Source organism: Poecilia mexicana, unplaced genomic scaffold (genome assembly GCF_051168715.1).
Source record: "Poecilia mexicana isolate PSO_F unplaced genomic scaffold, ASM5116871v1 scaffold_13, whole genome shotgun sequence".
NCBI lineage: Eukaryota > Metazoa > Chordata > Actinopteri > Cyprinodontiformes > Poeciliidae > Poecilia > Poecilia mexicana.
Genome location: NW_028263382.1, coordinates 25,529,161 through 25,542,932, shown reverse-complemented (window position 1 = coordinate 25,542,932; position 13,772 = coordinate 25,529,161). Strand labels below are relative to the sequence as shown.

At 44.0% G+C, this 13,772-nt stretch overlaps 1 protein-coding gene across 2 annotated transcripts in view; it reads right to left on the bottom strand.

The window, feature by feature from the left end:
* Window positions 1-5,565: 5,565 nt before the first annotated feature.
* The window catches only part of sik2b (salt-inducible kinase 2b), a 46,882-nt gene continuing 38,675 nt past the window's right edge, over window positions 5,566-13,772 (bottom strand). Inside the window, exons 12-15 of one of the 2 annotated variants that reach the window (XM_014990688.2) lie at window positions 11,803-11,960; window positions 10,929-11,042; window positions 10,622-10,713; window positions 5,566-9,686 (exon numbers count right to left, since the gene is read on the bottom strand). In XM_014990688.2, coding sequence (XP_014846174.2) covers window positions 9,065-9,686; window positions 10,622-10,713; window positions 10,929-11,042; window positions 11,803-11,960 — 986 coding nt within the window. In that variant the 3' untranslated portion in view covers window positions 5,566-9,064. The remainder of the gene's footprint in view (window positions 9,687-10,621; window positions 10,714-10,928; window positions 11,043-11,802; window positions 11,961-13,772) is intronic. The other variant, XM_014990689.2, reaches the window with a different exon arrangement.

Here is a 13,772-nt window from a genome sequence, read left to right as displayed (position 1 = left end):
ATTAAATGACACTATGTGGCTGGGAAACACGCAATGCTGCCTGTAACCTTTTTTGGCTTTTCTCTGTGAGAGCTGAATAAACCTGACCAGTTTTCATTTATTTAGGGGAGTTTAAGTTATTTAAAGCAGGCGATCTGCTTTTTAAAAAAAATGTAAATAAGTGAAATGTTTAAAACAAGGCTAGAATGGTGCTGTTTTAAAACAATTCTGCTCACTTGGCTTCATGTTTTGGTCCCGTTTCCTCACAGGAACAGCCCAAATTTCTTACTAGTTTTTGTTTTTTTTCTTCTTAAGGACAGTAAACAGATTTGTAAAAACCGAACTGAAAGAACATTGAACCCTCTGCTTTTCAGCTTGGCGTGTGTTCTTCTTGATAATTAGTCCCACATGTTCCCCACTCTGTGTTTGCTGAGATCTGATCTGGTCGGTAGCTCCTGAGGAGATGAAGGTGCGGCTCCTCTGGTCGGCTTTGACCTCAGAGGAGCTTGCCGAGCAGGACTCCGGACACCTGACCCCTCAACCGCTGCCGGGGTACGGCGCCGTGCAGAACGAGGGCTGGGCCCCAAGTCATTCTGTTTGGGGAGGAAATATGTTTGGATCCTCTTTTTCTTTTCTTTTTTAAACAACGATGCCGGGGGGAAGAGAGGAGCGGGGATTTTGAAGCCAGATTTGAGCTGCTGAGTTTTGCAGAAGCAGATTTAAGATGCGCCATCCGTTCAGTTAGCTCCAAAGGAGCAGCTGACGGAGAGGATTAGGGCGATAAATCACATGGCAGAGGCCTTTATGAGAACCTCAACTTTGCTCTCTTTAATCTCCTCGAAATCTCCCATCAGCCCTTGTTGGTGCTTTGAGCTTTCCCAATCCTCCACACAGTCATCTGACTGTATACCTCATTGCTGGAGTTTAGTATGCACTGCCACAGAGTTCTTTGGGTTTTTTTTTTTTTTTTTTTTTCCTTTTCGTCACACTCAGATGGTTTTGATTGATGAACATAAAATGCAGTTTTTAATTGGTGGGGGGAGGAAAAATACCCCGATCTTGACCACAGTTCCTCCTGCAGCAGCCGAATGTCCAAAAGGTTACGGCTGATATTTTTAACAAAATGTTTGAGGTAAGGAGAAAAATATTTAGCCGGCATAGCATTATTGGTGTCGTGTTTTAAAAAAAATTCATTTGAAAATCCAGTCAGAAATTGGAGGATTTTTATTTTTTGGTTTTCTGATTATTGTTAGATAATCAGAAATCCACGTATGATTTGTAGACTTGGAGATGACGTCCAATCGTGTCCCTCAGGGAGTCCTGCGGTAGTTGATATGGACGGTTAGGTCTAAAATGACATGCTGAAGTTCATACTCGAATAAGTAAACATTTGGAAAATCTTTAGTGGTGTTACAACAATTGAAATAATTTCCCATGCTCCTAATTTTTTTTTGTTGTTGTTGCCTTGTTGATTCAACTCTTAGGAGTTGGATAGGGGTTTTTATTTGGACCTTTCCAAGTTTACATCATTGACTTCATTATTTTGCCAAAATTCTGACTTTATTACACAAGACCTTCAGAATCAAGCAGTCCCTTCAATATCACCTGATGGACAACATGAGGTAGCCGAACAAATCTGAATAATATCTCATCACATCTATCGGTCGTAAGAGATACAAACCCATTTCTAAGGCTTTGGGACTCTAAGAGCAAATGCAGCATTTGAGGTTGACAATAAAACATCTCCTCTCGCAGATCAAAACATGCTGGGAAGGGAGGGACAACGCTCTTCTGGAATTTTTTTTTTTTATTAAAACACCATTACCTGAAAAAACGGGGGGCTAATTCACCCCTCCAATCCACTGGAGTTCACCAGGCAGTAATAAAACAGCAGCAGTCCATTTCTCTCTATTTAGATCCGGCTATTTGGGAGGATTTCAGCAGCTTGAGCCCCTGACAGAGCCGAGAGCCTTGACGTCAATGCAGCTGCCTCCCAGGACTGTGTCATTTATAACGAACGGAGTCAAGCAAAGCCCCCTCACAGTGTGACAGTGCCACACACACACACACACACACACACACACACACACACACACACACACACACACACACACACACACACACACACACACACACACACACACACACACACAGTGAGGTCAGTTCCTCTCAGGATGACAAATGACAAACATCAGGCGGGGAGAGGAGGCGTGCTGCCGGCCAGCTCCGTTTCTTCAAGTCACCTTGTCGCTCCAGCTCTCTCCCTCTGTTCTTCTCTGAACTGTATCAGAGGATCTGTGAAGCTATGAGTGTTTGACCCTTTGCTCAACCATCCAGCCTGCAGGCCACACTGCCAGGTGGGCTTTTTTTTTTCTGGCACTACTAGGTCATGTGTGCAGGGATTTTAAGAGTTTATCCAATCTGCTGGCCAGCATGAGTTTCGCCAGAAATCAGAGACAAGAAAAGGCCGCGTGACCTTCAACACCTCATATATATAATCCTCACACATTTGGAGATCTTTTGCTTCAGCTGTAAGGTCTGTTTCCAGTTGTGGTTACGTAAAATGAATGAATGATTTATTTAATAAGTAGAAAAGGGAACCGAACTCGGTTTTTGTAAGTAGATAAATAGAGAAATTTAAATATTGCAGTAACTATTGTTTTTGTTGTTAAAATGAAAACATAATTAAGGCATCGTTTCAATTTTGAAGAATGAAGAACTTATGTAACGTGTAATGACTTATGCATTGGCTACATTTATGCTCACAAACCTCGTAGACGATATGAGTCCATTCCAAAACTTTACTCTCGCTGCATCGCTGTTCTGCAGTTGTGCCGCGATCTGCCGCTCTGAAAGACACGGCGGGATGTTGTCATCCGTCCTCCTGCGGGTTGTCACGGCAACCGCTGATGTCATTACAGAGTACTCTGGCCTGATGAGCGAACGGGGCCACCTCTGATACTGTGATATTTCACTGAGGAAGAGGAGGAAGATCATCCGTGTCGGCCTGCGGGAGATCACAGCAGCGGCGAATGTGAACTATAAATAACCGCATTTCATATATACATATAAAAAAAGGCTGCTGTCTTGCAGGGAAATTCATTGCCAGCCTGCACGTTTTATTAAGAACGTAGGAAAACAGAATCCATGTCAAAGCAGAAGTGAAACAGAGAAGAAGTGTTAGCTATTCTTTTCCTCCTCTCCCCCGAAGATTCCTTCCCTGATCCCGACAGATGGGATTAGTAAAGTTCTCCACATGCGCGACCTGAGACGACTTTCTCTGCGATACTGGATCTCAGTGCTGGACTCGGTTTTATCACAGCATCATTATTGACAAATTAAAAAAAAAAAAAAAGTTGGTAGGATTGTCTGGTACTGTGCCAAGCACGTTCAGTACTTACTCAGCAGATCAGGATGACTTTGAATCATTTGGCTGGTATAAATCGGATCAAGATCCGATGTGGGGATCCCCAAGGGTTTGTCCTTGGGCCACTTTTTTTCAGTATTTTAATGCTTCCCCATGCTCAGGAAATGAATCGCATCGACTACAAAAGACACGCCAGTGACTCACAAGTTTATATTTCTGTCACCAACACGTGACCAAAGGTCCCTGCAGTCAGTGAGTCAGGTTGTCCATAATATCAGTCACTAGATGGGTCAGAATTTCTTCGAACTTGATGCAGAAGAGACAGAAATCACTGGTCTTACCACCCAAAAAATGTATAGCAACGTACACAGAGCTAAAACTACATAGTGCATGGATTTTCAGGAAAATAGATCATTGTAATTGTCAAAATGTTGCTTTAACGACTTTCCATCAACAAATTTGAAAGGTTATTGCAGTTTCCAATAAGATCAAGTGTTTCATCAGGTTGATTTTAGCAGGCTTTAGCCAAGTACGCTTGAAATCTGCATTTAAATGCACATTGTACATTAAATCCTTGCTGCTTTACTTTCTCATAAAGCAGCTTGAATTTTATTACCTCGTGCATGGATTGTGATATTCTAAGTGCCTCGCCTTCTAAGATCTGAGAGCTGAGGAATGGGGCCGACTGGAATCTGATCCAGAGGGAGTTTTGGACGGTCGTGACCTACCGCGGACGCTTTGGCCTGGCAGCCCAAACAGAGAGGTCGTGCACATGGTCTCATCCCAGGAAAAGAAGCCCTTCTCTGGTTTCCATGAACAGACTGACCCCCTTCCTTGGATCCACCCCCACCTACCTCTGTTGGTGCATTAGTAGGATTAGCTGTCCTCTGTCTGAGTGGGCTGATTGGATTGACGTGTTCCCTCTACATGAGCCCTTCCACACACATTACTCGTGTTTTTCTCATGGCCCTGAGCAATCCCTTCCTCTTTTCCTCCCTCCACTCGATGGGAGCGTAGTTTGCTCTAAGGACATTTTGACCGAAACCTGCTGTTTCTACAGAGACCAATCAGAGTTTCGCCTAATTTTACACAGAGAAAGAAGTGGTGTTTGAATTCCCTGCAGTTCCCCATGCATTGCCGGGTAAGTTTCCCCGAGGAAGGATTCAGTTTGGTGTCGAGGTGGAGAGATCAGCCACTGGTCAGGGCTGCAGCTCTCATCTCTGCTGATAAATTATTCACCGCCTCCTGCAGGTTAACGCTCATTGCTAAAAGAGCTCTTGCAAGATGCTGCAGTTTCACAGCTACTTGTGCAACAAAAGAAGAGGAGCAGCATTGAAAGAAATGTCCAATCTGATAGTATCTTCTAGCACTGTTATAGGTGGACTTTCCTTTTGTGGATACTTTAAGATGTCCGGTACTTGTACACCAAGAAGGAGCCGAGTCCATATCGTAAGGTTGAGGTGGTTCCACCTGGATCCTGGTCGCCATGTTCATTCCTGGGCTGGACTTATTCGTGATTAATCCTAAGATATATGTGGTTTGACAACCTTCAGTCTCATTGTCATATTTTGAACAAAATGCCATTTTGTTGCGATACGTTTTTAAAGGAGGAGAAGGTATTATGTAAATATACACCACTGCAGTTCAGGTTCTCCACTCGGTTCGCCCAGACTAGCAGCAGCAGTCCAACGCTCCCAAGAACAGACGTCAACGACGTAGTGGGGGAACATTGTGACGATGCGCTGAGAGTAGGAGCTTCTTAAAGAGACAGAGGCATCAACTTTTTCAGGTTATGTATGATATATGCACCATTTTTATAATACAAGGTAACAAAGTTACTTGAATGTGCTATAAAATGGCACCATGTGACTGGAAAGAAATGCCACAAATTAAGGCCTCCAGGCAAATATATGGATTGATGGACAAGTGAAGATAGGAAAAGATGGAAGAATGGGATGACAACGGGAAATAGGAAGACTGACTTTTGAATGGGAAGAGATTAATAAATGAATAGACAGATGGACTGATGCATGGATTGGTGCATGAATACCAGGATTTTAAGATAAATGACAGATCAATGGATGTAATTAAATTGAGTAAATGGATAGATATTTAGACGGACTGAATGGCTGATGGTGGACCGATGACCTGAGCAGGATCACCCCTTCATCCCACCGATTAACCAAGACAAACACAAACATGAAAGAAAGACGTCCGACTCTGTTCAATAAACCTTTTTAATCTCAACAGCAAGTTAGCTTATGTGTGGTCAACATCAATGAAGGTAAATACAAAACTGAATTTCTATTGATTGACTTTTGTTTTTAAATCAGCAGGAGGTGAAATTATGATACCTGGAAACACATCCACTAGAATCTTCATGACTTTAGTCTTCAACTAGAGAAATATTGCTATAATACTTTTAAATGGCATACACAGATTTGACCAGCTAGAAAATAATAATAATAAAGACAACAGAGAAGAAAATAAAGAAGCTCCAAAACTCCACATGGTGGGTTGTACAGGGAAACTTCTGAGGGACTTTGGTACCTTTGGAAAACCTGGTTCTACTTATATTCAGGGAAAAAAAAACAAAACAAAATCATAAAAACAGAGAGGAAGCAATAGTAAAGTAAACGACACAGGAGCCAAACCAGGAATAGTCATTCATATTTAGATTGAAAAGAAGTAAAAAGGCACACTGAACACTATTCAACACAACTCCCCCCCCCCGGGCGAGGATTCACTACAGCCACACAAACAACACTCGTCATAATAAACTGAAAAGTGTTGCTTTGTCTCAGATTCAGATCGACAGTCACGTAAAGTGTCGCGCTCGGTCTGGTCTTACCTCGAAAGAAAATGGGTTTTGTGTCCATTATTAGTTGGGGAAGAGAGAGGAGAAAGGCGTCTCCCTCCCGATCGGAGGACGCTTCGTCCGCCAGGAAGCCACAAACCTTCCCCACCTTTTTCTCCTCCATCTCTTCTTCCCTGTAGTGAAAGTGCTCCAGTGTTCAACCTCCCAAGATCCTCCGGTAGATCTTTCAGTCTGACCATTCACAAAGGCAACTCCCCCTCCCTCTCTTACGCCAAGCCTCAATTATTTTTTGCTTCAGTCCTTATTTCTATCTAATGGACATTTAAACCCACAAACTGGGTGTGAGCTTTTTTTTTCTTTTTTTTTCCCCGTCAAACTATGGCTGGATTACGACAAGAGCAACATGCCGAGTTTGTAAAGTGAAGGGTGGAACTGTTAATGCGACTACGAGGCGAATGTTGCAACAGGCCTGCAATTCATTCTGGTCAGCCGAGTCTGTTGAAGGTACTAAAAACCAAGTAAGTGACCAAATAAGCCAAAGAGCTGCTGTTCAGTCAACCTTACAAAAGGTTTCGAATCACAATCCAACGACAGATTTTCAACACAAAGAAGCACACAGTTGTTCCAGGCTCCTTGTCCCTGCAACCCCGTAGCATGATGTTGCCACCACCGTTTGTATTCAGCCCCCTTTATTCTGATGCCTTGATAAGAAACTATTAGTCTCTTCAAATCTGGTCTGCCACTTTTGTAAATATCGTTTTAGTTAATGAAATAAGATATAAAACTTGAAAACATTTTTTTTTCAAAGCCCTGGATAGACCCGCTGGTGGCAGTATCATGCTGGGAGGACGTTGCTCTTTAGCTGGGACAAGAAAGCTGGCCAGTCGATGGGAAATGGATGGTGAAATGGTTCAGATCAAGGCTTGTTGATGCGTTTAAAAACCACTTATCCGTTTCCTTCCACTTCACAGTTACATGCTACTTTTGTTGGTCGATAAATCCTAATAAAAAAAAAAAAAAAGTTGGTCAAACAAATGAGCTAATTTAACTTTTATCGTTGGGTTGATTTACTCAAACTCCCCGCACATGAACCAAGGCCAGACCAGCTTTTGTTGACGGTTCAACTGCCAGTTTCAACTCCGGGTCAGACAAATCTGAGCGAACACCTTGGTTCTGCTGCTGGATCCGACTCCAAACCTTCCTACAGTTTAACCACAAACCACCACAAGCCGCACGGTCTGGCAGATGGTCGCAGTACCGTAATCTCATCTCAACTGCTGTCATGACGACTGATCATCTGTCAGAGTTATATCTAGTAGAGCGAACACAGTCTGAGTGCCGTTAAAGTAAAATAAAAATAATAAAAAATTGAGATAGGCTGAGGAAACGATTGAGATTCCCCGTTAGCTGAAGGATGCTGGGCTTCATCTGGCAGCAGCCGCAACGTCAAAGGGGAGAATCCACTCAGGAAATCTTTAAGGGGTTATTTATTTAAAAACAAAATAAACAAAAAAAAAACAACAGCAGAGGCATGACTGGAGCAGAGGAAGTAAACCAGAAATAATCTCTAAAACAAGTACTGTGCAAAAGGTTTAAAAAACAATAAATCTAAAAACATTTCTGATTTGATTACAGAATACCTTAAAAAGATAACTTTTGCTGTTTGCAGGGCAAATACAGTGTTTCTTCCATTTTTCCATGAAGAGTTTTGATTAAATTAATACCCTAAATGATTATTTTTGGAAAAAACTAACCAGTTTCTCCGACTTCGCCACAGTAACCTCCATTAAACGTTTCCTAGCGCGAACAGAGGTGAGATTATCTCCCGCTTACATCATCCACTCCAGTGACGTCACCGCTGACCTGGAGGTGGCTGGGGAACCAATCGGAGGCTTCCGTTCGCGACCCCCCACCCCCCTCGCAACCTCAACATTCAGGATTAATATTGCTTCGGTATTGCCACAGAAACACACGTTCAACTCCAACCCTCCACTTTCCTCGTTGAATCGACATCAGCCCTCATTTACCAGGCGAAGGCAAGAGCCACGCCTCCGCTGAACTGGTAATCATGGTAATGGGTGAACTGGAACTGGGACAGCAATCAGTAGTGTTGGAAATAGCTTGAGATCAGTAGTTAGAATTTATGAATCAAACATCACAAAAAAAAAAAAAAAAGTCCTTAACGGTTAAGAAACGTAACACCATAGCAGGTATTTGTTACATTTTTGTGTATCAAAGTGATAGTGTTAAAATCTGTTGATGACCATTGTAATATAACTGCACAAAAACACCAGCTTGAATCACTTGAATATGCGTTAATATTTGTGGTACCATGATAAACGAGGGCCATCTTCTCCTGCTCACTTGGTTCGCTCCCTCCCCCATCTTCTCCAAACAAATTGAATAAAAGTCCACAGAAGTCTCATTCAGAAACCCGCCCTATTGTCGTCAACGGTAACTTGAAGTACGAAAAGCAAAACCAGCCTTTTTGTGCTTTTGGTTGCCGTTCAGTTTCAAGTCCCTAAATTAGTTTGCTCTCAAACCATTTCTAGGCGAAATGTTGCGGCATCCCCTCCGCCGGTCAGCGCATATGGCGACAGCAGCCTCGCCGCGTCGGCACGGCGACAGGCCTCCTTGCTGCCTTGCGAGGGCAGACGAGAACTACAACAGGGGGTTGCAGAAGGAGAAAGGGAGGTAGGTTGAGGGAGGATTTTGGTACAAATGTTGAGGCTTCTTACAACTAAGAAATGAAGTTTCTATTAGTTGCACAAAAGTGAACACTTCCTTCCCTGCTGCTACGCTTACGACCTCCGCTTACATCTCCGTTCTCCCTGCTCTTAATGCTGCGTCGCTGTTTAACACTGCTCTCTAGGAACAACAATAACCTCCTCTGGCTGGGTTCAGTTGACCAGTACGAAGCCCTGCTGGGAGTCCACGGTCTCCATCATCTCGCTGTCCAGCAGAGAAGCGGGCAGCTCACTCATCCCCAGGCTGTCTGACTGGGCCGGCCCGCCCAGAATCCCGGGCATGGCCCTGGCCTCCGCCTCTCCTGGAGCGGGATGCAGCAGCGAGGGGGGGTTCATGGACAGCTCGTACTGGTCTGGCGGAAGAGCCTCAGGAGGGGGCCCGAGGACGGGCTGCTCGCAGCCAGGAGGGAAGCTGAAGCCCAGGCCGCAGCTGGAAGCATCTTGAGGCAGCTGGTGGTGGAGCTGGGGGTGGAGGTGGGCTCCGTGAGGCAGATGTTGGGTGTAGTGGTGATGGCTCATGTAGGGGTCGTAAACCACGCCCTCCCCCGGCTCCAGTAAGGGGCTCAGGCTGAGGGCGTGGCCGAAAGGGGCGGCGGCCTGAGAGCCGCCTGGCTGCTGCAGCTGCTGGCCCTGCGGGGGGCCCGGAGGCGCTGCGGGGTCCATAACGGGGCCCACTGGAGGATAGGAGCCTTCAGCTATCTGCATCTGGTTGAAGTAGGCCTGCAGGCCCATTCCCTGCGACTGCTGCTGCAGGTACATCCTCTTCTGGTTCAGTCTGGAAGGAGGCATCAAATTAGCACAAAAGCATTTTAAATAAAAAAACAAGCAGAAAATGTAGAAAAAGGGGAACTAAATGTCTAAATCACAAAACTGCTGGATGTGTTTTATAAGAAAAAAATCAATCCAACGCAAAGAAGGATGAAGAGCTATAGCTATAGAGTTGGGAACGCCTTCATATGAAGGAAACGGTTCATAGAAATGTGTTAAAAATGTTCATGGGACTGAAACAAAGCAGCTACTTAAAGCGGCTCTGCTCATTAGAATCACATGAGAGGCAACATAAAAATAAAAAAAAATGCTCGGCATGAAATCAGCACAGCAACATGGATGATGCTGAACAAAATGGAGCATCAGTCCGTCCACCAGGCTTGGGTTCCTGCAGAAACGCCGTGCTGAAGCACTTCTACACATTTTCACAATTCTGACAGATCTGCTTCGCTAAATGGTGCAATTCTGGATGATTTTCAAGTCTTACACCAGATTTGACTGGACCGTGATGTTTCAAGTATTTTGAAGCATCCAACAGGATTGCCCCGTGTTTATCTCCATTCATCTTCCCCGCATCTCTGTCTCTGTTAAGGAACGTCTTTCCCCACAGTGTGAACCATCACCATGTTTGACTTTGGGCATGATGGTGTGTTCAGGGTGATATACACAGTTAGTTTTCCATCACACAAAACATTTTGTATTAAGCTTTATGTACAGTAGAGCATGTTTCCCTTCATGTTTTTTCTAACACCAACTTTATTCCTGTCTGTCTTGCAGATTCGCGGAGGGCAAGGCTAACATTTGTACTAGCAGCAGATTTTGTGTGACACAATTAGTGAAAGGATTTAAGGATTTGAATACTTTTGCAAGGTTCTGTGAACAGAAATGACCAGGGATTCAGAGAAGAAGAAGAGAGCTCAGAGGAGACATCTTTGTTTTTACCTGTGTTCCTGCAGCTGCTGCTCTAAACTTCGAGGAGTCTCCTTACAGAAAATCTGACAGCTAGCAGGACTGTTTGCCAAGATGTTGGCCTTCTGGGCAAAAAAGAAAAAAAATTGACATTGCAACTAATAATTACGACTATAATCATTGCAAAATGTGATGCTAATCTTCAGTTGTTTTAGGTAGTTTCTTAATTTGCGAATGACATCAACAACTACTCGGCACAGCAGCGTAATGCTACAGCCGGGCGGCGAGTATAAACATGTGTGAGCTTGTAAAACCGGTCAGTGAGTAATGGTGACTGTACCTGCAGCCTGTGTGTGAGGTACTGTGTTTCCAAACTCTGTCTGCGGGACAGGAGAGGCGGCTGGGCTTCACCTGGGTATAAAGCTAGGCCTTCCTGCTGCTTGCAGGCCTCGCCCTTTAATTAAAAACAAAGCATTGGAAACAAAAATCCCCACAGATCCTCCCTGCCCACCTCCATCAAATAATAAACGCGGCGTCAGGGTCTGGACGCTTCGTGTAGCTTCGACGAGTTAGCTTTGCTTTCCCCTGCACAGATGCCTGCGTGGCGACTCATCGGCCTGATGCCTTTCCCTAAATGGTGCGCACCAGAGGGATTTCACATTAGGTAAATGGAATGAAAGCTAATTAAAAGGATGATGGGGCTTCAAGGGTCATAGGCAACAAAGAGAAGCTTTATTGCATAATGAACATGGACAAAAAAAAATAAACAAACAAGAAAGAAAAAACAAAACAAGGAGATCTTGTTTGTGCTCATTTGGGGTTTTGTTTAGAAGACAGCAACGGTTCCGTTTCTCGGACGGTTCCTGTTTTGTTGTGCGAGTGTGTGTGTGTGTGTGTGTGTATAAGTGTGTTTGCCTAGGTTTTTTTTTTTTTGTGCGTGTGATTGTAGTTCTTGTCATTTCTATGGGCGAGTCCGACGCATTTCAACAATGGCTGCATTCATTTTGGCCGGGGCTCGGAGCTCCAGGGGGACGGGAGACAGTAAACAAGCCGGAGTTGGCTGCTTCTCCCGGGGTTACACAACAACCCGGCTGCTTGTGTGCGATTATTACTTTTTTATGTACAATATTAAATCAGGAGGGATGCAGGGGTGAATCTGAGAACTGGTTATTGGGGGGAAAAAAATAAAAATAAAGACTCTGTAGAGAACTAACCTCCAGCAGGTTGTGCAAATGATGCTGTGGTCCCAGGAGGCCGGAGACGGCCCCGTCTCCAGAGCCCATCTGCTCCACCAGCATCTGGACTTTGTTCAGCTCTAAGATGCCTTTAGTCCTCGCCAGGTTTTGGAGATGCTGCCGGAACGCCACCAGACCTGAAAGCAGAAACCAAACAGAACGGATTCAAACAATTTTCAACAAGAAAACCTCCAGCATTTTTACAACTCTGAGTCAAATCTCAGCTCAAAACATCCAAGGATTATGTTAACTTTACTGACGGATAATTTAATACGCAAAAAAAAAAAAAAAAAAAAAAAAAATTCTGTAAAATTTCAGAATAAAGAGGTACGACCTGTGTAAGGGTTTGAAATAATGGCTGCTCAAAAGGTAGAAAATAAAATGTCGGAGTAGATTTTGAAATGTCTCACACTCATCGGATGCAGAGTTAATTGGGAAAGACAAACATGTCTCTATGGTTAGAAACTATCCACAGCCTCCGGCCAAAAAAATAAAAATCAAACACACCTTTCAAAGCGGCAGAACGTGGCTTTACATACCGTCTTAATTTCATCACTGATTACATGACTAAAAGATGAACGAACCCGAGTCTAAATCAAGTCTTTGTTTCTATAAACTCAACTGTGACTTGAACCTCCAGCTCTGGCTCCATCCTTTTACAGAAACAGGCCTAATCCTCTCTGACGTCAGACTGTTGAGGCTTTGTCGATCTTACCGACACTGGATGGACGTCAGCTGAGTGTGTAATATACACACACGAGTCAGTATGCGTGTGTGTGTGCGTGCGTGCGTGTGTGTGTGAGAAACAGCAAACAGCTCTGATAAGTTCCATCCAGTGGTGACGAACCTGGGCTGTGAACGATGGGACCTGACTCACTGAGATGGTGGGAGTTATTTAAAACCGGAGTCAGCAGTCTGACGCAAAAGAATCCGCAGCATCAACACCCTCCAAAGAAGATTATGGAAAATAAATTAATAACTGCAAACACCAACTGGGAGTGCACACTGCAGCCTGTCAGAGCTAAGCCGGGGAAGATCCATATTTTTAACTCGGAGTAAAATCGGCTCCACTTGGCCTTAATACAGGTGATTTACAACCAGGAGGCACATAATTAAGTGAAAAAATAAAAAAAAAGAAACTATTAAAAACTAAAAGGTAAATGGAGGTTGTTTAGCAAACCCCCCTCCTTGTGTTTTGGCTTCTATTTCCCTCTGATGTGCAGAAGAAAAAAACCTAGAGACTGCAGCTTTTGGAAAGAGAGGGAATAAGCAGCACCGAGACAGAAAGTGAGTTAAAAGGAGAGTGGAGGTATTGGGAGGGAAAGAGGGAAAGAGAGACAGGAATATGTGGGCTGAAACCTTCAAATGTGCATCTGATTCACAAGGTGAATCATCGCCGTTGTCGTCGTCAAGAGAAACCGAGAGGATGAGAGACGGGAAGAGGGAGCAGGGAAAAAATGGCATGTGAAAGAGGAGGGGAGCGACACTCAGACGGTCTAACGACATAAACACATATACATGATTTTAAATACATATAAAATACACGTGTGTGTCTGAAAGTGTGAAGGGTGGAGGGAGGAACTGTAGGAGTGTCTTTACGAGGATCAAAGTTCCTCCATCTTCACTTTGAGACTTGAAGAATCAAAGTAAACTCAGTTGCACGTCACGTTGTTCTCCAACAGATTCAGCTCTAAGTTCACGTTGAGACGCTTTAAAACTGCAGGAAGCTACAGTCACAAACTTTAGCACATCGTTTTGGGATTTTATGCGACAGACCAACACAAAGTAGGGTGTGCATTTGTATCCAATCCCGAGTCAGTACTTTGCACAATCACTCTTTGCTGCTACAGCTGCAGGTCTTCTGTTTGTTGGTGTAAACGTTAAATGAAATACATCAATGTGTGATGCCTGACATGAGAAAATGTGAAAAGTTGTAATACTTTCACAAG